General features: G+C 44.6%; 1 protein-coding gene across 1 annotated transcript; it reads left to right on the top strand.

The window, feature by feature from the left end:
- Window positions 1-21: 21 nt before the first annotated feature.
- On the top strand, window positions 22-8,609 carry LOC139391832 (serine and arginine rich splicing factor 4). The gene is made up of 6 exons (XM_071139419.1): window positions 22-217; window positions 1,301-1,485; window positions 3,291-3,403; window positions 5,832-6,049; window positions 6,458-6,523; window positions 7,640-8,609. The coding sequence occupies exons 1-6, from the start codon at window positions 111-113 to the stop codon at window positions 8,130-8,132; spliced, it is 1,182 nt and encodes a 393-aa protein (XP_070995520.1). The 5' UTR covers window positions 22-110; the 3' UTR covers window positions 8,133-8,609.
- Window positions 8,610-20,990: the final 12,381 nt, after the last annotated feature.

Here is a 20,990-nt window from a genome sequence, read left to right as displayed (position 1 = left end):
TTCAGGCCTGGTGGGCGGGATTTGAGTGGTCATTGACATTGGCAGAACATTTCCCTACGCGCCACTGTGTTCCCGAGATTGTGAAGGGACACAAAGATCAGCACGGGGACATGTCGAGAGTTTACATTGGAAGATTGAGCTATCGAGCAAGAGAAAAGGACGTGGAGAAGTTCTTCAAAGGCTATGGGAAAATACTTGAAGTTGACCTGAAAAACGGGTAAACAAAATGAACGCCTCGTCTCGCTCTGTGGTATAGCTAGCCGCGTTGTGTTTGTGGCCTAGTCCTCGTTGCTAGGCCCGAGCCTCTTGAATCAATGTTTTAATTGACGTTTATTGGAAGATTCACGTCAATTACTTTAGTTTGAAGACCTAGTTATTATATACTTAGCTAGTTAAGAATTTGAGAAGCGTTTTTGCTATAAAAGCAAAGTTGACTAGCGTGGGTTAAGGAGTTAACATACTGTAGCTAGCGTCAATCGTGTTTTGCTAGCTAGCTAAACTGCTAGGAGCACCTCATTGTCGTGTTTGTGTTTAGACCGAGGATACCATGTTAGTTAGTTAATTAGCAAGCCAGCTAAAACGCACTAGGCGCTCTTTTCTTTGAATGAAATCGCAGCCACGTGTCTGAAGAGGTAACCTTAGTTTCACGTGTATGACTTCCTCATAACTAAGTTAGCTAACTAGCTAGCATCTTCAAACAACAATTGAATGCTATATTGACTCGCATAACGTTACGAAAATGATTTTTTTTTACTCCCTAACTGGCGCCGGGTAGATACTGTTTATGTAACATAGTTACAGTAGATAGCTTGCGTTACAAATGAAATTGTATTGGTCACAACATACACATGGTTAGCAGATGTTATTGCGAGTGTAGCGGAATGATTGTACAGCCAACGATGATGGTGTCTACTGGCATATTATGGTATCTGGTGGACGGGTCAAACATTTACAAGGCCATTTACAAGCACTCTAACCACCAGTATGAATGGCAGTCAAAATCATGTGTTAGCTACTGTAGGTACATGGGTCAAAACACAATGTTGACTAAACTCAATATTCTCTTAGCTAGCTAACAGTACTCTGAACTAGACCATACTTACAAGTGGAATTAATGTGGCCCCTCTAACACCCTGCAGTAATAGTGGCACATATGAGAAGATTATAAAATGTTGCATTATGATATATGAAATGGTCATTTGGGTCTGGCGTTAGTAGTTTCTAACTACTCACATCATTTGATCCCAAATCTATGTGCCATCTCATCTCTGGCCTAACATACTGTCTCCTATGTGTAAAGGTATGGGTTTGTTGAATTTGATGACCCCCGCGATGCAGATGATGCTGTGTATGACCTGAATGGGAAAGACCTGTGTGGGGAGAGGGTTATTGTGGAACACACAAAGGGGCCGCGGAGGGACGGCAGCTATGGCTCAGGAGGAGGCGGAGGAGGAGGTGGTGGCGGCGGAGGAGGAGGTGGAAGAAGTAAGTATACAATGCAGTGGTGGTTTAACATTAGTGGGGATTTGAGACTGAGGAGGCCAACATGGCAGTGGTTAGTATGTGGGATAGGCCACTACTGCATAACATCTCAAGTTTGTCCTTGGTGGTTGTAGTTCATGTAATTTGGGTTCTTTTACATTAACATTTTGGTTATTTAGCAGACGTTCTTATCCAGGCCGACTGCATTCAACTTAAGGTAGACAACCACAAAGCACAATTTTATGTTTCAAATATAGTTAATGCTGCCACATGAGCATCAGTTGTCGTCCATTCTTTACCTAAGTGGTTTTACGTCTTGAAGATGTGTCTAATCTGTTCAAAGGCTTGTTACTTCCTTGGGGATAGTAGTGATGGAAACTTAGTAAAAGTATACACAAGCAGTACCCTACTGGTATACATGGTCACAGCTGGCACTGTCATCCGTAATTTGGGTTGTGCTCGGCTCACTCCACATTCCCACCACACTGTAAAAGGATGATTCCACCACACAGTTGTTTTTCTGTTTTTTTTTAGAGGGCATTTCTACATAAAGATCTCTCCCATTTCCTGTAATTTCAGCTAGTTTCAGGGAGAAGTGGTTGCCATCGTTCTGACTCCACTCTTGAATAGGCCACTTGTCTCCTTAGCATACAGGCGTGTAGGACAGGTTGCCGGGTTAGAGAACCACCTTTTTCTCTAGCATTCACGGAGCTCCTACTACAGACCTACTACTAAGCCCTTCATGGTACTCCACTGTAATTGTTTGACTAATGGGTGTAGAGAAGACATTTTACACTTGAGTAGTTGAGGGAATTCGAATTACATGCACCACTGCCACCAATGACATGCCGTTATCTTGGGAGACGGTATGCTTGATTTAACTTGTTTCACGGAAACAAATCAGAGGGAAACTAGCTTGAGATTTACTACCGTAGAATATTTGCTAGATAAATGAATTGTGATTTGAATAGAGTCATTTGAGAATCTTGTTTTGAGTCATTTGAGAATCTTGTTTTGAGTAATTTGAGAATCTTGTGTAATTTGTTTTATTTAAGGATTCTTTTATTTTTGTTTAATTTAAAAATGAATGTTGAATAATAAAGGTAAAGATTTAACAAAGAACCTCCAATGTTTTAATTAAAAGAGTCCTTTGCTGACTGCCTGCCCCTATTGCTGGCCTGGCCATGGTGTCCCCTTTCCAACCAAGAGTGTGGTTTGACCATTCTGGGCCCCTGGGCAGACCAAAAAAGGGAGCCAATGTGAATGAAGACCGCTTGTCCCATTAGTCCCAGGCCGGGTGGTGAGGATGCCATTGGGTTAGGAACAGATGTGGGTTGAGCTCTTATAGGTGCCTGAAACAAATGTGAATATATATATATTTAGATGTGCTAGTTAGAAACTTTAACTTTAGTGTCACCGTAAGTACAGTCTTCAGCCAATTTTTTATTTTTTTTAATCTAGCTTCTCATTTTGATTTTAAGTTTGTATGTACAGTTTTTGTATTTAGTTCTACCCAAACTTGAATCAGGTAGTCATTTATTTGTTTAGATCTTGTTGAAGGGAAGGGATATGTCAGTGTTCTTGATGGAAAATGTGCAGAGTTTTCTAGACCAGAGTAATGTGTACAGGTTTTTATTTCCTTTCATCTTTTTCTTTTGGATAGTTTGTGTTTGTCTTTACCCGCCCCTCCCCGTTTTATAAGTGGCCATTTTGTTTACAGAAGGCAGCTTTTTGAGGTTTAGTATTGAGGCTGTCATCAGTGTGTCCCCTGCCGTAATTACTGCTGCTCTGTCCTTGTTACCTTGAAGGCGGGGGTGGGTACGGGCGTGGTGGCAGAGACCGATATGGCCCACCGGCAAGGACAGACTATCGGCTGATCGTCGAGAACCTGTCCAGCCGCTGCAGCTGGCAGGACCTGAAGGTACGGTGACCCGTTAACTCAGCCACGCTTATGATAATACTCTTCTCTTCCTTGTAATTTCGGCATCCTACGTTAACGTTTTGGAGAACGTTTGAGCCCTTTTCACACAAAAAATTACATGTACGTTTGTGTTGGGGTAATGCTTTAGAGTATTCTGATTTACTCTTTTGTGGTTACGAGTAACCTAATGCGTTAGTTTGTCAATTTAAGTAATGCTACTTTTTATAGAAGGTAAAGTAAAAATATATTTTTATTTTGCGTCAGTCATTATTACGTGTTGGTACAGCCAGAGTTATAGATTATGGATGAGGCTATGCAAGCGATTCAAAGTTACTGTGCGCCATCTACTGGGCATAAGAAGGCCCAACGCGCGCAAGGCATCTTCAGAGGGTTTTTAGTTTTGGTAACGCAAAAAGTAATGTAACCAGTTACTTTCCACAGTAAGTAACACTGTAACGTAACCAGTTACCTCTAATGGGCTCCCGAGTGGTGCAGCGGTCTAAGTCGCTGCATCTCCGTGCTAAGAGGTATCACTACAGACACCCTGGTTCGTATCCAGGCTGTATCGCACCTGTTCGTGATGGGGAGTCCCATAGGGTGGCGCACAATTGGCCCAGCGTCGTCCGGGGTTGGCCGGTCTAGGCTGTCATTGTAAATAAGAATTTCTTCTTAACTCACTGGCTTAGTTTAAATAAAGGTTAAACATAATGGAACTAACAATCCGTTTTAAAAGTGACGTTCCCAACACTGCATAAGATTCATTGTTTACAATTGAATAAATGCCCATAATGACAAATGTGCATAAAGATGGCAGAATTCACATATGATATCAGTGTTTAAGCACTATCCACTGTGTTTTTTTTTTTAAACTACGGTGCGCGGTAAGGTTCAATGTGCCCATCGGCACAATCTACTTTTTCATTAGTTATTTCATTTCCGCCGTCTTGGAGCTAAAGTTGGGTTCATGTGTATACTCTGCTAATGGCGGTACCAAAACAAAGTGACAGAGCAATGTACAATAGGACAAACTATTATGCATAAATCTGAGATTTCCTGCCGTTTTCCCACCCATACAAGTACATAGGTTGCATATATATATATATATATATATCACACACACACACACACACACAGCTCCAAAAAATAAAGGGAACACTTAAACAACACAATGTAACTCTAAGTCAATCACACTTCTGTGAAATCAAACTGTCCACTTAGGAAGCAACACTGATTGGCAATAAATTGCAAGAAGGTTTGCTGTGCCTGTCAGCGTAGTGTCCAGAGCATGGAGGCGCTACCAGGAGACAGGCCAGTACATCAGGAGACGTGGAGGAGGCCGTAGGAGGGCAACAACCCAGCAGCAGGACCGCTACCTCCACCTTTGTGCAAGGAGGAGCAGGAGGAGCACTGCCAGAGCCCAACACCGTGCAGGACGTTTGGCATTTGCCAGAGAACACCAAGATTGGCAAATTCGCCACTGGCGCCCTGTGCTCTTCACAGATGAAAGCAGGTTCACACTGAGCACATGTGACAGAGTCTGGAGGCGCCGTGGAGAACGTTCTGCTGCCTGCAACATCCTCCAGCATGACCGGTTTGGCGGTGGGTCAGTCATGGTGTGGGGTGGCATTTCTTTGGGGGGCCGCACAGCCCTCCATGTGCTCGCCAGAGGTAGCCTAACTGCCATTAGGTACCGAGATGAGATCCTCAGACCCCTTGTGAGACCATATGCTGGTGCGGTTGGCCCTGGGTTCCTCCTAATACAAGACAATGCTAGACCTCATGTGGCTGGAGTGTGTCAGCAGTTCTTGCAAGAGGAAGGCATTGATGCTATGGACTGGCCCGCCCGTTCCCCAGACCTGAATCCAATTGACCACATCTGGGACATCATGTCTTGCTCCATCCACCAACGCCACGTTGCACCACAGACTGTCCAGGAGTTGGCGGATGCTTTAGTCCAGGTATGGGAGGAGATCCCTCAGTAGACCATCCGCCACCTCATCAGGAGCATGCCCAGGCGTTGTAGGGAGGTCATACAGGCATGTGGAGGCCACACACACTACTGAGCCTCATTTTGACTTGTTTTAAGGACATTACATCAAAGTTGGATCAGCCTGTAGTGTGGTTTTCCACTTTAATTTTGAGTGTGACTCCAAATCCAGACCTCCGTGGGTTGATAAATTGGATTTCCATTGATACATTTTGTGATTTTGTTGTCAGCACATTCAACTATGTAAAGAAAAAAGTATTTAATAAGAATATTTAATTCATTCAGATCTAGGATGTGTTATTTTAGTGTTCCTTTTATTTTTTTGAGCAGTGTATATATCATGACACATGTCTAACATATACAACATTTAAATGCTGTATATTAATTCAATAGGATCTTTGGTTTTCTCACCTAATCCCCACCTTTCCTGTCCTTCACCAGGACTACATGAGGCAGGCGGGTGAGGTGACGTATGCTGACACCAATAAGGGGCGCAGGAACGAGGGCGTGATAGAGTTCAGGCTGTACTCTGACATGAAGAGAGCCCTGGAGAAGCTGGACGGCACAGAGGTGAACGGCAGGAAGATCCGTCTGATTGAGGACCGCCCCGGGGCCAAGCGGAGCAAGCGCTCTTACTCTCGCAGTCGCAGCCGCTCCCGGTAAATAAATAAGAATGTGGGGTTTCGTCCCAAAAAGCTCACTCTAGTCCACTGCTTTTGACCAAGGGCCCGTATGGCTCTGCGGGGAATAGACTACCATTTGTAATGCACACTGAGACTGGCTTATCTACAAACCACAATGAGTAGTTGTATGGAATTATGCAAGATGATTTGTAGGTCAGTCAATCTTTAATCAGCGACTGAGTAGAATTTCTGCTTTTAAACATGGTCTCTGTATTAGAGGGGATGTGGAGATTTCAGTTGCCCCCCCCCCCCACACACACGCACACACACACACAAATGAATTGCTTTCCCACCAGTTCACAATTACATATGAACTCGCATCACCCTAACCCCTCAAGGTACAAGGCTTACCGTGAATCTACGTTCTCCTCCCTCTGTCTCCAGGTCTCGCTCCAGGAGCCGTAGGTCCCGTAAGAGCCGCAGTGACAGCAGCAGTCGCTCCCGCTCCAGGTGAGGCTCAGAGTGCAGGCAACGTTTAACTCATAGACCCATAACCAAGGGTGACCCCTGACCCATACCCAAGGGTTACCCCTGATATGTGTCCCAAATGGCACCCTATTCCGTATGTAGTGCACTACTTGCAACCAGGGCTTGTAGGGCTTCAGTCAAAAGTAGAGCACTATATAGGGTGCCGTTTGGAACTATAGGGAAGAGGGTGCCGTTTGGAACTATATAGGGAAGAGGGTGCCGTTTGGAACTATAGAGGGAAGAAGGTGCCGTTTGGAACTATATAGGGAAGAGGGTGCCGTTTGGAACTATAGAGGGAAGAGGGTGCCGTTTGGAACTATTAGAGGGAAGAAGGTGCCGTTTGGAACTATTATAGGGAAGAGGGTGCCGTTTGGAACTATATAGGGAAGAGGGTGCCGTTTGGAACTATTATAGGGAAGAGGGTGCCGTTTGGAACTATATAGGGAAGAGGGTGCCGTTTGGAACTATATAGGGAAGAGGGTGCCGTTTGGAACTATAATAGGGAAGAGGGTGCCGTTTGGAACTATATAGGGAAGAGGGTGCCGTTTGGAACTATATAGGGAAGAGGGTGTCGTTTGGAACTATATAGGGAAGAGGGTGTCGTTTGGAACTATATAGGGAAGAGGGTCCCGTTTGGAACTATATAGGGAAGAGGGTCCCGTTTGGAACTATATAGGGAAGAGGGTGCCGTTTGGAACTATATAGGGAAGAGGGTCCCGTTTGGAACTATATAGGGAAGAGGGTGCCGTTTGGAACTATATAGGGAAGAGGGTGCCGTTTGGAACTATATAGGGAAGAGGGTGCCGTTTGGAACTATATAGGGAAGAGGGTGCCGTTTGGAACTATATAGGGAAGAGGGTGCCGTTTTCTAGGGGATCTCTTTGTAAACTTTTCTTTTGAAGACTTAACAAGTTACAATTTGTGGTTTTCTTCAAATCTGTTTACCAAGAGCTCTTGCCTCAATACGGACCTTATGTAGCTCCCCAGATGTCCTGACAGATGTCTTAACCAGCTAGTGCTAGGGGAGTGGTGGCTATTTCTACATCGCCTCATTTCAAGTGCATATGAGGTAACTGTCTGCTCCTTTCTATTTCGCAGGGGTGCTGGCTCCCGCTCCCGTAGCCGCTCCCACAGCAAGAAGGACAAGACCAAGGGCAGCAGAGATGAGGAGCGCACCAACGGTGCCCACAAGGCCAAGGAGGGGCGCGGGGCCCGCAGCAAAAGCCGCAGCAGGAGCCGCAGCAAGAGCAAAAAGAGCAGCAAGAAAGAAGGGAAGAAGAGCCGGAAGGAGGAGTCTAGATCCAGGTCCCGCTCCAGATCAGCGGCTAAGGATCGCTCCCGGAAGTCGGGTTCAAAGAGCCGCGAGCCGGCCAAGAGCGATGACGAGGGAGCTGCAGCTGAGAAAGGGGCCGCCCGTTCCCGCTCTCGCTCCCACACCCCTGCCGAATCCAAACCCAAGTCAAAGTCCAAATCTCCATCTCCCTCCCCGGCCAAAGCCCGCTCCCGTTCCCCCTCTGTCTCTCGCTCAGAATCCCGCTCCAAATCTCGCTCCGCGTCTCGTTCTCGCTCCCGCTCTCTATCAGAGTCCTGAGCTGGGATGGCAACATAACCCAGCAGTCGTGCCCCCCCCCCCCCTCCCCTGTTTGTTCTCGTCCCCTATCCCCCACCCCTGCGTCTGTCCCTTTTCGTTTTTTGATAAAATAGTTGTAGAAAAAAAAACAGGCTCCTCATGCTCAGTGTCTTTCACTCACTATTCCCCATTTCTTTTACATATACAGTGTTTTGTTGGTCATTCTGCTTCTTTTTCCAGTAGTCTCTTTAATTAAGGTGTTTTGTAAAATATTAAATATGTGAAGGAAGTTCGAGGGTATTTGCTTGGATAGATTTTTCTAAGTTGAAATGGGAATGTGCTGTATAGTAAAGTGTCTTAAACTTTGTATCAATACTAGCATACTGTGCTGTCAATGTTGTGCGAGGGTGGTAGCTGTTTTATTCCATTGTTGCATCTTTTCACTTCGTGGGAAATCCTTTTACCCAGTTACTTAAATAAAAAATGCCTGATCTGGAATGTTTAGAGTTTTTGTCTTGTCGCTTAAATAATACACATTTTACCCTTTAGAGTGTGTGTGTGTGTGTGTGTGTAATTTACTCTATTTATACTGGGGATATTACTTTTCAACAGTAACGTATCAGAACTGGCTAGGAGGACATCTTTGAGTTGAAGGAAAATGGCTAAATTGTTGGAAGTTGTAGGTTTTGTTTTTCCACAGAAGACATTTAGTTCTGGGTGCTGAGATTAGTGCAGTTGGAACTTACTACCACTAGCTTGGTCCCAGGTGTGCTATCATGTCAACCTCTCGTATCTTTTGAGTCCCACATGATATGAGTCGTCATATCCATAAAACCTAGCAGTCAAAACGGAAATGGTTTTTCCACCATTCATTTTAACCATAGGGGATTTTACCCTGTGGTGATATTTTGTTAACAGTGTAAATCTCTGTAGGTCAAGGTGACGTTTAGCAATACATTTGCATTCATTTTACGCACACACATTCACACAATGTCTTGCTTCCCAGCCGACAAAGATTAGGGGCAGTGAAAACACCGTGAGAATCACTCCCTGTCCTCTCAAGACACTATAATAGACACATTGTTTGACTACACACATTAATTATAACTATGATTCTGTTACATCCTTAGAAAGCACGAGCTCTTAAGTTGGGAAAATCTTGTGCAAAACACAGACGCATGTCCCTAGCTGTGTGTTGTATGTAGCTTGTGCGGTGTGGAAACACTTTGTTGCTTTTATGAATTTTGTCTTGCTGCTTTTTGTTCTATGTTGCTGTGTCTGTATGCTATGTCTTGCTTGTCCTATGTTGCTCTGTCTGTATGCTATGTCTTGCTTGTCCTATGTTGCTATTGTCTATATTGTAATTGTTTTTAATAACCTGCCCAGGGACTGCGGTTGAAAATTAGCCGGCTGGCTAAAACCGGCACTTTTACTGAAACGTTGATTAATGTACTGTCCCTGTAAATAAAAATAAACTCAACTCAACGTTATGGTTCTTGTCCATTTCTACAATTATATGGTTTCTGAGTGGACTATTCTAATCATTCCTTTAAAGCTATAAATTCCATCAACAATTTACCAGCAAATGAAATGCTAATAAGCAATTTCAAACCAGAGTAAATTGAGTCTAATATGTTAATCAGTCACCTTGTCCAAGAGAGATTTCCATGGTTATCAAAACGTCACGCCAGGGTACGCCAACACGAAACAGCCCTTATTTTAAGAGTCCAAACTTCCCTACGAGAAAATGAATGGTGGACCGCTAGGTTTTATGGGTATTATGACACACCTCCACTTCGGGGCTCCATAGTCGTGCCAAATGCAATGCAATAACATGTTTGGCGTGATAATGAGCGATACGGATTTGGTAAGCGCAGAATCAGACTGGCAACCGGGTTACTACACAATTATCGTGGCAACAAGAACGGATGGTGACCCACTGCGGGCCATAGGTTTGGTGTTTATGTGCCCTTGTTTAGCCACAAGATGGCGTAGTACTAATTGGACAGTATTCCATCCGTGTTGAAATAAATGCCCTCGCTGTCAATGAAATAACTATTCCTTAGCAATGAGAATAATGAATAACTATGGGAATATAATTTATGTCCAAGTTCAACCAATGTTTTAGTTATCACAATTATTAATTGCTGCCATTAAAGCTCATTTGAATGAGTAGGGACGTATATAATTGGTATATGTATCACAGTTTCCCAGGCACATTTAAATACCTATATGATTGTATGGGTTTAGGCCTCTTCTGTTTGTCACTCAAAGCATGTAGAAATCGGAATTATTTTAAGATAAGCTTAGCCTACCATATTCGTCCATGGTATGTAGCCTATTTTAAAGGATGTCTGAGACCACTAACAGGCTAGCGTACTATTAAAATGGGGTTGGTCAGTCAGTCAACAGTACGCATCTCACCTACTAGTTCACGATTAAGTCTAAACTATCCATACCAGCTGCAATCGGCTTTCTCAATACGTTATACTATAGTACTGGTAGTTGTGCATATATTGCTGTATTTATATTATGTTTGTGTCTATTGTCATGTGTTCTTATTACGCGCTGCAAAATGAATTGCCCCCGGGGATAATAAATACTACTCTACTCTAAAGCATAAAGAATGATCCAAAATGCACGCGTATGAATTAAGCAACAGCAGCCTACTCAAATGCTCCATTTCTACGGAGGAGCAGTGCGCATCGCACCAGGGTTCGTGAAGGAAAGGAGGCGCCAAGGAAAAGTAGCAGTGGGAATTCGGTCCGTTTTGTGAGGGGGCGGTCGCATGTAGCGTAAATTTTGGTCTAAGGCTTTTGAAAATGCCTATTTCCCTGCAGTAACAAACGACAACGATATAGGCTATAGAAACTTACTGAATAAGAGACGGAGCACATATTAGACTGCGAGCAACAGAACCACGCACATCCTTGATCCTTCCGTTTTGGATTTAAACTACAGGCAAATTAAATTGCTTGACGGATATCACAATATTTTAAAGCTATATGAGGGAACAAACCAAACGATACTGTATCGACATGTGTCGGGGGACAATGAATACAACCGAAGAATACGGCATCAAAGGCAAGTAGGCTATAACTTTCCCCGGTAACCTTCAAAAGTAGCCTAGGCTATCACCCAGCCGGTAGTTGAAGTATGATTATTACAATGAGAGCGGCAACTTCAGACAATTGACGTTGAAACGTTGTAGCAGCCTTTTCTGAGAGGTCTGAAGAGAGAAAGATTGTATTTGCTGAAGTTCAAGACAAATCAATCACGGTCTGGTTTCCCCTCTCCTATGCCTATTTCAACTGTGGGTTATTTTGGAGATTGTATATTTAGAGGAAATCAAGATAACATTTTCCCGCGGAAACCTTAATCAGTTAATTGATGCAGGCAATGTATCAACAGTCAGCACCGAAGGAATTGCAACACCGCTCCATAGTCTTCCCCCCTTCTGCAGCCTGCTATGCCGCGACCGACATAGAACCGTTATTTGCCGGGGGGGCGGGAAACGCTTGTAACGTTTTCCCAATATGGGTATGATATTATACAGGGTAATTGGTCGAATACCATGCAGTTAATTTGGAGTGCGTGTAATACCATTTTGCACGAAATATGTGTAGGCTAAGTTATTGATAGGATAAGCAATGCAGGTAAAATATAATAACGGAAAAATATTGCAAGCATGACGCATGCATTTACTCCTACATAGTATGTGGACCTCTCTTGCATAGCCAAGGATCTTGGCAATCATCAAAATAATTGTTTGCCCAGCGTCGTGCACGTCTAGGAACAGGATTAAGAAAAATAACATTGCCTCAAGGGTATGTCGATTTCCATGGGGAAATAAAACACTGAAGTAAAACCATTAAAACGCAGAAACTGTCACATGACTTGAATTTTGAGAGTAGACTGTCAAATTCAGATTGCCCATGCAAAGGTTCCTTCTCTCCCTGCTGTAAGTGGCTGTCTTGGGACCGAAGGCACTTAGCTAATTATATAGCCTAATATATCTCATATAGAATTCAAACCCATAGATTGATCTTATTCCAATGTTATGTAGTACTGCTTGTGACTTGATGCCAGTGTTTGGCCAATGTGTGTTTGGCTAATGGAAGGTGAGGTCTGGTTTGCCTCATTAAAAATACCATATCAGTGGCCATATGAGCGAGGGAATGATTTTGCCCCAGGAAGCCAGGCAACTAGATGGAATGTTCTTGCCCCAGGAAGCCAAGCAACTATATGGAAAGTTCTTGCCCCAGGAAGCCAGGCAACTAGATGGAATGTTCTTGCCCCAGGAAGCCAGGCAACTAGAGGGAATGTTCTTGCCCCAGGAAGCCAGGCAACTAGAGGGAATGTTCTTGCCCCAGGAAGCCAGACAACTAGATGGAATGTTCTTGCCCCAGGAAGCCAGACAACTAGATGGAATGTTCTTGCCCCAGGAAGCCAGACAACTAGATGGAATGTTCTTGCCCTAGGAAGCCAGGCAACTAGAGGGAATGTTCTTGCCCTAGGAAGCCAGACAACTATTCTTAAAACTATTTAGGAGCAGTACCTGCTGTAATGCTCTCATTTGGACTATAGCTAATGTAATTCAGTATCAGCAGCTTTTAACTATCCAGATCACCCAGATGGGATTCAAACCTACAACCCTCTGGTTAGGACACAGTCTGGTATCCAACCCCTGACGCTGGTCATAGTAGACTCCTTGGTCCTGTACACAGTCAGGTTGTCCAACTGATGTACAACACATTTGACACAATCATTTTTCTGCACATATATGATTAGGCCCTACACAAGCATTGTGGAAACAATAGTTGTGTAGACATTTTTGTGCCCACAAAGGGTGTTTCTCATTATGCATACTACTGTGCGCCACACTCTTATGCTCCTAGTGCATTTTCTGAAGACGTTCACTTGAGTACGTTTTTGTGAGGACGAGAGTGTGGAGAATGCATTAAACATTACATTTGAGAAGCACTCGCATTCCCCTCTACTGCATTACCTTCCACTCCCCCTACTGTATATCCGCACGCTGCTCCTCACCCTACTGTATTACCTCACGCTGCTCCTCCCACTACTTGGCATGGTGTGTGGTCAGGGGCATGGTGTGTGGTCAGGGGCATGGTGTGTGGCCAGGGGCATGGTGGTCAGGTGCATGGTGGTCAGGGGCATGGTGTGGTCAGGGGCATGGTGGTCAGGGGCATGGTGTGTGGTCAGGGGCATGGTGGTCAGGGGCATGGTGTGTGGTCAGGGGCATGGTGTGTGGTCAGGGGCATGGTGTGTGGTCAGGGGCATGGTGTGTGGCCAGGGGCATGGTGTGTGGTCAGGGGCATGGTGTGTGGTCAGGGGCATGGTGTGTGGCCAGGGGCATGGTGTGTGGTCAGGGGCATGGTGTGTGGCCAGGGGCATGGTGTGTGGTCAGGGGCATGGTGGTCAGGGGCATGGTGTGTGGTCAGGGGCATGGTGGTCAGGGGCATGGTGTGTGGCCAGGGGCATGGTGTGTGGCCAGGGGCATGGTGTGTGGCCAGGGGCATGGTGGTCAGGGGCATGGTGTGTGGCCAGGGGCATGGTGGTCAGGGGCATGGTGTGTGGTCAGGAGCATGGTGGCCAGGGGCATGGTGTGTGGCCAGGGGCATGGGGCATGGTGGCCAGGGGCATGGTGGCCAGGGGCATGGTGGCCAGGGGCATGGTGTGTGGCCAGGGGCATGGTGGCCAGGGGCATGGTGGTCAGGGGCATGGTGATCAGGGGCATGGTGTGTGGCCAGGGGCATGGTGGTCAGGGGCATGGTGTGTGGTCAGGGGCATGGTGATCAGGGGAATGGTGGCCAGGGGCATGGTGTGTGGTCAGGGGCATGGTGTGTGGTCAGGGGCATGGTGTGTGGTCAGTGGCATGGTGTGTGGCCAGTGGCATGGTGTGTGGCCAGGGCATGGTGTGTGGCCAGGGGCATGGTGTGTGGTCAGGGGCATGGTGTGTGGTCAGGGGCATGGTGGCCAGGGGCATGATGTGTGGCCAGGGGCATGGTGGCCAGGGGCATGATGTGTGGCCAGGGGCATGGTGGCCAGGGGCATGATGTGTGGCCAGGGGCATGGTGGTCAGGCGTTCATATGTTTAGTTGAATAATGATGAAAACATTTACATTCCAGATTCCACTCCCGAGCATTCCACTCCCGAGCATTCCACTCCCGAGTATTCCACTCCCGAGCATTCCACTCCCGAGCATTCCACTCCCGAGCATTCCACTCCCGAGCATTCCACTCCCGAGCATTCCACTCCCGAGCATTCCACTCCCGAGCATTCCACTCCCGAGCATTCCACTCCCGAGCATTCCAATCCCGAGCATTCCAATCCCGAGCATTCCACTGTGCTTGACTCTCTGTTAAAATCAGTGATGACAGGCTGGGGGTTCCGTAGTTCAGACAATGAGACACTTTAAAAGCAGTGCACAAGTCACCTTCATTTAGAGTATAAAGAAAACAACCACCTGTGGTGCTCTCTGAGCAAAAATACAACCATGAACTCTGAGTTTCTGTGAGAAAAAAAAACCCTATTGACATTTGATCAGATAGCTTTATTGCCCTGTACTGTTTCCCTTTCACATGTATAGTTGAAGTCGGAAGTTTACATACACTTAGGTTGGAGTCATTAAAACTCGTTTTTCAACCACTCCACAAATTTCTTGTTAACAAACAATAGTTTTAGCAAGTCGGTTTGTGCATGACAGTAATTTTTCCAGAAATTGTTTACAGACAGATTATTTAATTGTATCACAATTCCAGTGGGTCAGAAGTTGACATACACTAAGTTGACTGTGCCTTTTAAACAGCTTGGAAAATTCCAGAAAATGATGTCATAGCTTTAGAAGCTTCTGATAGGCTAATTGACATAATTTTAGTCAATTGGAGGTGTACCTGTGGATATATTTCAAGACCTACCTTGAAACTCAGTGCCTCTTTGCTTGACAATCATGGGAAAATCCCCCCAAAAATCTGCCCCAAAAATCTGCCAAAAGATTGTAGACCACCACAAGTCTGGTTCATCCTTCGGAGCAATTTCCAAACGTCTGAAGGTACCACGTTAATCTGTACAAACAATAGTACGCAAGTATAAACACCATGGGACCACGCAGCCGTCATACCGCTCAGGAGGAGACGCGTTCTGTCTCCTAGAGATGAACGTACTTTGGTGCAAAAAGTGCAAATCAATCCCAGAACAACAGCAAAGGACCTTGTGAAGATGCTGGTGGAAACCGGTACAAAAGTATCTATATCTACAGTAAAACGAGTCCTATAGTACCATAACCTGAAAGGCCACTCAGCAAGGAAGAAGCCGCTGCTCCAAAACCACCATAAAAAAGCAAGTTTGCAACTGCACATGGGGACAAAGATCTTACTTTTTGGAGAAATATCCTCTGGTCTGATGAAACAAAAATAGAACCGTTTGGCCATAATGACCATCGTTATGTTTGGAGGAAAAATGGGGAGTCTTGCAAGCCAAAGAACATCATCCCAAATGTGAAGCACGGGGATGGCAGCATCATGTGGTGGGGGTGCTTTGCTGCAGGAGGGACTCGTGCACTTCACAAAATAGATGCTTCATGAGGAAGGACAATACTGGATTTATTGAAGCAACATCTCAAGACATCAGTCAGGAAGTTAAAGCTTGGTCGCAAATGGGTCTTCCAAATGGACATTGACCCCAAGCATACTTCTAATTTAAAGGCAATGCTACCAAATACTAATTGAGTGTATGTAAACTTCTGACCCACCGGGAATGTGATGAAAGAAATAAAAGCTGAAATAAATCATTCTCTCTACTATTATTCTGACATTTAACATTCTTAAAATAAAGTGGTGATCCTAACTGACCTAAAACAGAGCATTGTTACTGGGATTAAATGTCAGGAATTGTGAAAACTGAGTTTAAATATATTTGGTTAAGGTGTATGTAAACTTCCGACTTCAACTGTACACATACTGTACCAGTCAAAAGTTTGGACACACCTACTCAAAGGTTTTTCTTTATTTTTTATTATTTTCTACATTGTAGAGTAATATTGAAGCCATCAACCATGAAATAACATATGGAATCATGTGGTAACAAAAAAAGTGTTAAACAAATCAAAATGTATTTTATATTTTAAATTCTTCAAAGTAGTTACCCTTTACCTTGATAACAGCTTTGCACACTCTTGGCATTCTCTCAACCAACTTCACCTGGAATGCTTTTCCAACAGTCTTGAAGGAGTTCCCACATATGCTGAGCACTTGTTGGCTGCTTTTCCTTCACTCTGCAGTCCAACTCGTTCCAAACCATCTCAATTGGGTTGAGGTCGGGAGATTGTGGAGGCGAGGTCATCTGATGCCGCACTCCATCACTCACCTTCTTGGTCAAATAGCCCTTACACAGCTTGGAGGTGTGTTGGGTCATTTGTCCTGTTGAAAAACAAATGATAGTCTCACTAAGCGCAAACCAGATGGGATGGTGTATCCCTGCAGGATGTTTCTTCTTATTGGTTTTCTTTAGTAGTGGCTTCTTTGCAGCAATTCGACCATGAAGGCCTGATTTATGCAGTCTCCTCTGAACAGTTGAGGTTGAGATGTGTCTGTTACTCGAACTCTGTGAAGCATTTATTTGGTCTGCAATCTGAGGAGCAGTTAACTCTAATGAACTTATCCTCTGCAGCAGAGGAAGCTCTTCCTTTCTTGTGGCGGTCCTCATGAGAGCCAGTTTCATCATAGCGATTGATGGTTTTTGCGAAGTTGTATACAACAGCCAATTCCGGGACATAGGCATGTCTTATATGGGCAGAAAACTTAAATTCTTGTTAATCTAACCGCAGTGTCACATTTACAGTAGCTATTACAACAAAAAAATACCATGCTATTGTTTGAGGATAGTGCACTACAATAAAACACATCACGGCAGCTGGTTTGATGCATTCACCTCTGAAGGTAATCCATCATGTATGACATTCCTGGTAGTGTGTAAACTTACATTTTTTATTACCATAGCATTTTTGTATGTTCTCTGTAGTTATGTACTTGAAAAGGTTTAAATTGACCAATTCGGTACATTTGTGCAAACTCCTGTCAGACTTGATACAAAATGTTGTGTAGTGATGTAATTCTTCACTGGATCAGTCTGAAACTTTGCACACACACTGCTGCCATCTTGTGGACAACATCTAAATTACACCTAAAATCCTATCTCATAGATGATGAAAAAAAGAGAACGCATGTTTTTTTCTTTGTATTATCTATTACCAGATTTAATGTGTTATATTCTCCTACATTAATTTCACATTTCCACAAACTTCAGTGTTTCCTTTCAAATGTTATCAAGAATATATATATTCTTGCTTCAGGTCCTGAGCTACAGGCAGTTAGATTTGGGTATGTTATTTTAGGCGAACATTTAAAAAAGGGTCCGATCCTTAAGAAGTTTTAATTAAATTAAAATGAATGATGGACTGTCGTTTCTCTTGCTTATTTGAGCTGTTCTTGCCATAGTAGGGACTTGGTATAATACCACTCCTAGCTTGTCACAATACAACTGATTGGCTCAAACGCATTAAGAAGGAAAGAAATTCCACAAATTAACTTTGAAGAATCTCAAATATAAATGATATTTGTATTTGTTTAATAGTTTTTTTTGGTTACCACATGATTCCATGTGTTATTTCATAGTTTTGATGTCTTTGTTATTATTCTACAATGTAGAAAATATTACAAATTAAGAAAAACCCTTGAATGAGTTGGTGTGTCCAAACTTTTCACTGGTACTGTACACTATATATACAAAAGTATGTGAACACCCCTTCAAATGAGTGGTTTTGACTATTTCAGCCACACCCGTTGCTGACTGGTGTATAAAATCTAACACACAGCCATGCAATCTTCATATAAAAACACTGGCAGTGAACTGGCCTTACTAAAGAGCTCAGTGACTTTCAACCAGGCACCGTCATAGGATGCCACCTTTCCAACAACTCAGTTTGTCAAATTTCTGCCCTGCTAGAGCTTCCCCGGTCAAAGTGCTGTTAATGTGAAGTGGAAACGTCTAAGAGCAACAACGGCTCAGCCGCAAAGTGGTAGGCCACACAAGCTCACATAACAGGACCGCAGAGTGCTGAAGCGCGTCTGTCCTCGGTTGCAACACTCACTACCGAGTTCTAAACTTCCTCTGGAAGCAACGTCAGGCCAATAACTGTTTGTCGGGAGCTTCATGATATGGTTTTCCATGGCCGAGCAGATGCACACAAGCCTAAGATCACCATGCTCAATGCCAAGTATTGGCTGGAGGGATGTAAAGCTTGCCGCCAGTGGACTCTGGAGCAGTGGAAACACGTTCACTGGAGTGATGAATCACGCTTTACCGTCTGGGTTAGCAGATGCCAGGAGAACGCTACTTGCCCGAGTGCATAGTGTCAACGGTAAAGTTTGGTGGAGGAGGAATAATGTCTGGGGCTGTATTTCATGGTTCAGGCTTGGCCCCTTTGTTCCCATGAAGGGAAATCTTAATGCCACAGCATACAATGACATTCTTATTCTGTGCTTCCAACTTTGTGGCAACAGTTTGGGGAAGGCCCTTTCCTATTTCAGCATGACAATGCCCCTATGCACAAAGCGAGGTCCATACAGAAATGAGTTGTCGAGATCGGTGTGGAAGAACTTGACTGGCCTACAGAGAGCCCTGAACTCAACCCCATCAAACACCTTTGGGATTAATTGGAACGCCAACTGCAAGCAAGGCCTAATCGCTCAACATCAGTGCCCGACCTCACTAATGTTCTTGTGCCTGAAGGGAAGCAAGTCAAGCGATGTTCCAACATCTAGTGGAAAGCCTTCCCAGAAGAGTGGAGGCTGTTATAGCAGCAAAGGGGGGGACCAACTCAATATTAATACCCATGATATTGGAATGAGATGTTCGACGAGCAGATGTCCATATACTTTTCGTCATGTAGTGTATACTGTATGAATAAAGAAGTCCTATGGGAGACCAGTGTGGAGCCCATGAAGTTGGGCCGTGTTCCATAATTCATTCTAAACCTTATCTCAAGGGCTTTGATGAACTCAAGCCAAACGATGAGTCCTGTGGCCGCCATCTGTCTGTCTGTGTATGCATATTTACCAAACAGCGAAGAAGAAGAAGACATGCCTTAGCCTTTAAAGAAAGACCGCTAAATTAAAAACTCACATTCATTTAATTGTCTAAATATGTGATGTTGTGTAGTGAAGAAGATACTACTTCCTGTTTTTCTCTTTCTTGCGTGTCATCTGGAGTGAGTCTTCCTGTTTTTCTCTTTGTCATTTGGAGCGAGACTTCAAGCTACGTTTGATAGTGGACGGTTTTGATGGTGGTATTGATGGTGTGTGCCAAAATAATCATACTTTATTTGACTTTTTATGTGTTAAAGTGCTGTCGTCAGATCAGTTTGGTCTAGGGGTAGGGATTTAAGGGTATTGTTGCTTAGCAGCTTAATTGCAGTCATGTATTTGTAACGGTTTTTCCATTTCACCTCACCCTGTTTATGGCCTTGTGGGCTCTCACCCTGTTTTTATGGCCTTGTGGGCTCTCACCCTGTTTATGGCCTTGTGGGCTCTCACCCTGTTTTTATGGCCTTGTGGGCTCTCACCCTGTTTATGGTCTTGTGGGCTCTCACCCTGTTTATGGTCTTGTGGGCTCTCACCCTGTTTATGGTCTTGTGGGAACTCACCCTGTTTATGGTCATGTGGGAACTCACCCTGTTTATGACCTTGTGGGAACTCAACCTGTTTATGGTCTTGTGGGAACTCACCCTGTTTATGGTCTTGTGGGAACTCACCCTGTTAATGGTCATGTGGGAACTCACCCTGTTTATGACCTTGTGGGAACTCACCCTGTTTATGGTCATGTGGGAACTCACCCTGTTTATGGCCTTGTGGGAACTCACCCTGTTTATGGCCTTGTGGGAACTCACCCTGTTTATGGTCTTGTGGGAACTCACCCTGTTTATGGCCTTGTGGGAACTCACCCTGTTTATGGTCATGTGGGAACTCACCCTGTTTATGGCCTTGTGGGAACTCACCCTGTTTATGGCCTTGTGGGAACTCACCCTGTTTATGGTCATGTGGGAACTCACCCTGTTTATGGTCTTGTGGGAACTCACCCTGTTTATGGCCTTGTGGGAACTCACCCTGTTTATGGTCATGTGGGAACTCACCCTGTTTATGGTCATGTGGGAACTCACCCTGTTTATGGTCTTGTGGGAACTCACCCTGTTTATGGCCTTGTGGGAACTCACCCTGTTTATGGTCTTGTGGGAACTCACCCTGTTTATGGTCATGTGGGAACTCACCCTGTTTATGGTCTTGTGGGAACTCACCCTGTTTATAGTCATGTGGGAACTCACCCTGTTTATGGTCATGTGGGAACTCACCCTGTTTATGGTCTTGTGGGAACTCACCCTGTTTATGGTCTTGTGGGCTCTCACCCTGTTTATGGTCATGTGGGAACTCACCCTGTTTATGGTCATGTGGGAACTCACCCTGTTTATGGTCTTGTGGGAACTCACCCTGTTTATGGTCATGTGGGAACTCACCCTGTTTATGGCCTTGTGGGAACTCACCCTGTTTATGGTCATGTGGGAACTCACCCTGTTTATGGTCTTGTGGGCTCTCACCCTGTTTATGGTCTTGTGGGAACTCACCCTGTTTATGGTATTGTGGGAACTCACCCTGTTTATGGCCTTGTGGGAACTCACCCTGTTTATGGTCTTGTGGGAACTCACCCTGTTTATGGTCTTGTGGGAACTCACCCTGTTTATGGTCATGTGGGAACTCACCCTGTTTATTGTCTTGTGGGAACTCACCCTGTTTATGGTCATGTGGGAA

Source organism: Oncorhynchus clarkii, chromosome 32, assembly GCF_045791955.1.
Source record: "Oncorhynchus clarkii lewisi isolate Uvic-CL-2024 chromosome 32, UVic_Ocla_1.0, whole genome shotgun sequence".
Lineage (NCBI taxonomy): Eukaryota > Metazoa > Chordata > Actinopteri > Salmoniformes > Salmonidae > Oncorhynchus > Oncorhynchus clarkii.
The sequence above is the reverse complement of the archived record's forward strand: the minus strand, read 5'-3'. Positions and strand labels throughout refer to the sequence as shown.

Coding starts and splice junctions, on each gene's coding strand:
- LOC139391832 (XM_071139419.1), top strand. CDS start 111: ATGTCGAGAGTTTACATTGGAAGATTGAGCTATCGAGCAAGAGAAAAG. Junction 218..1,300: donor GAAGTTGACCTGAAAAACGG/GTAAACAAAATG, acceptor CTATGTGTAAAG/GTATGGGTTTGTTGAATTTG. Junction 1,486..3,290: donor CGGAGGAGGAGGTGGAAGAA/GTAAGTATACAA, acceptor GTTACCTTGAAG/GCGGGGGTGGGTACGGGCGT.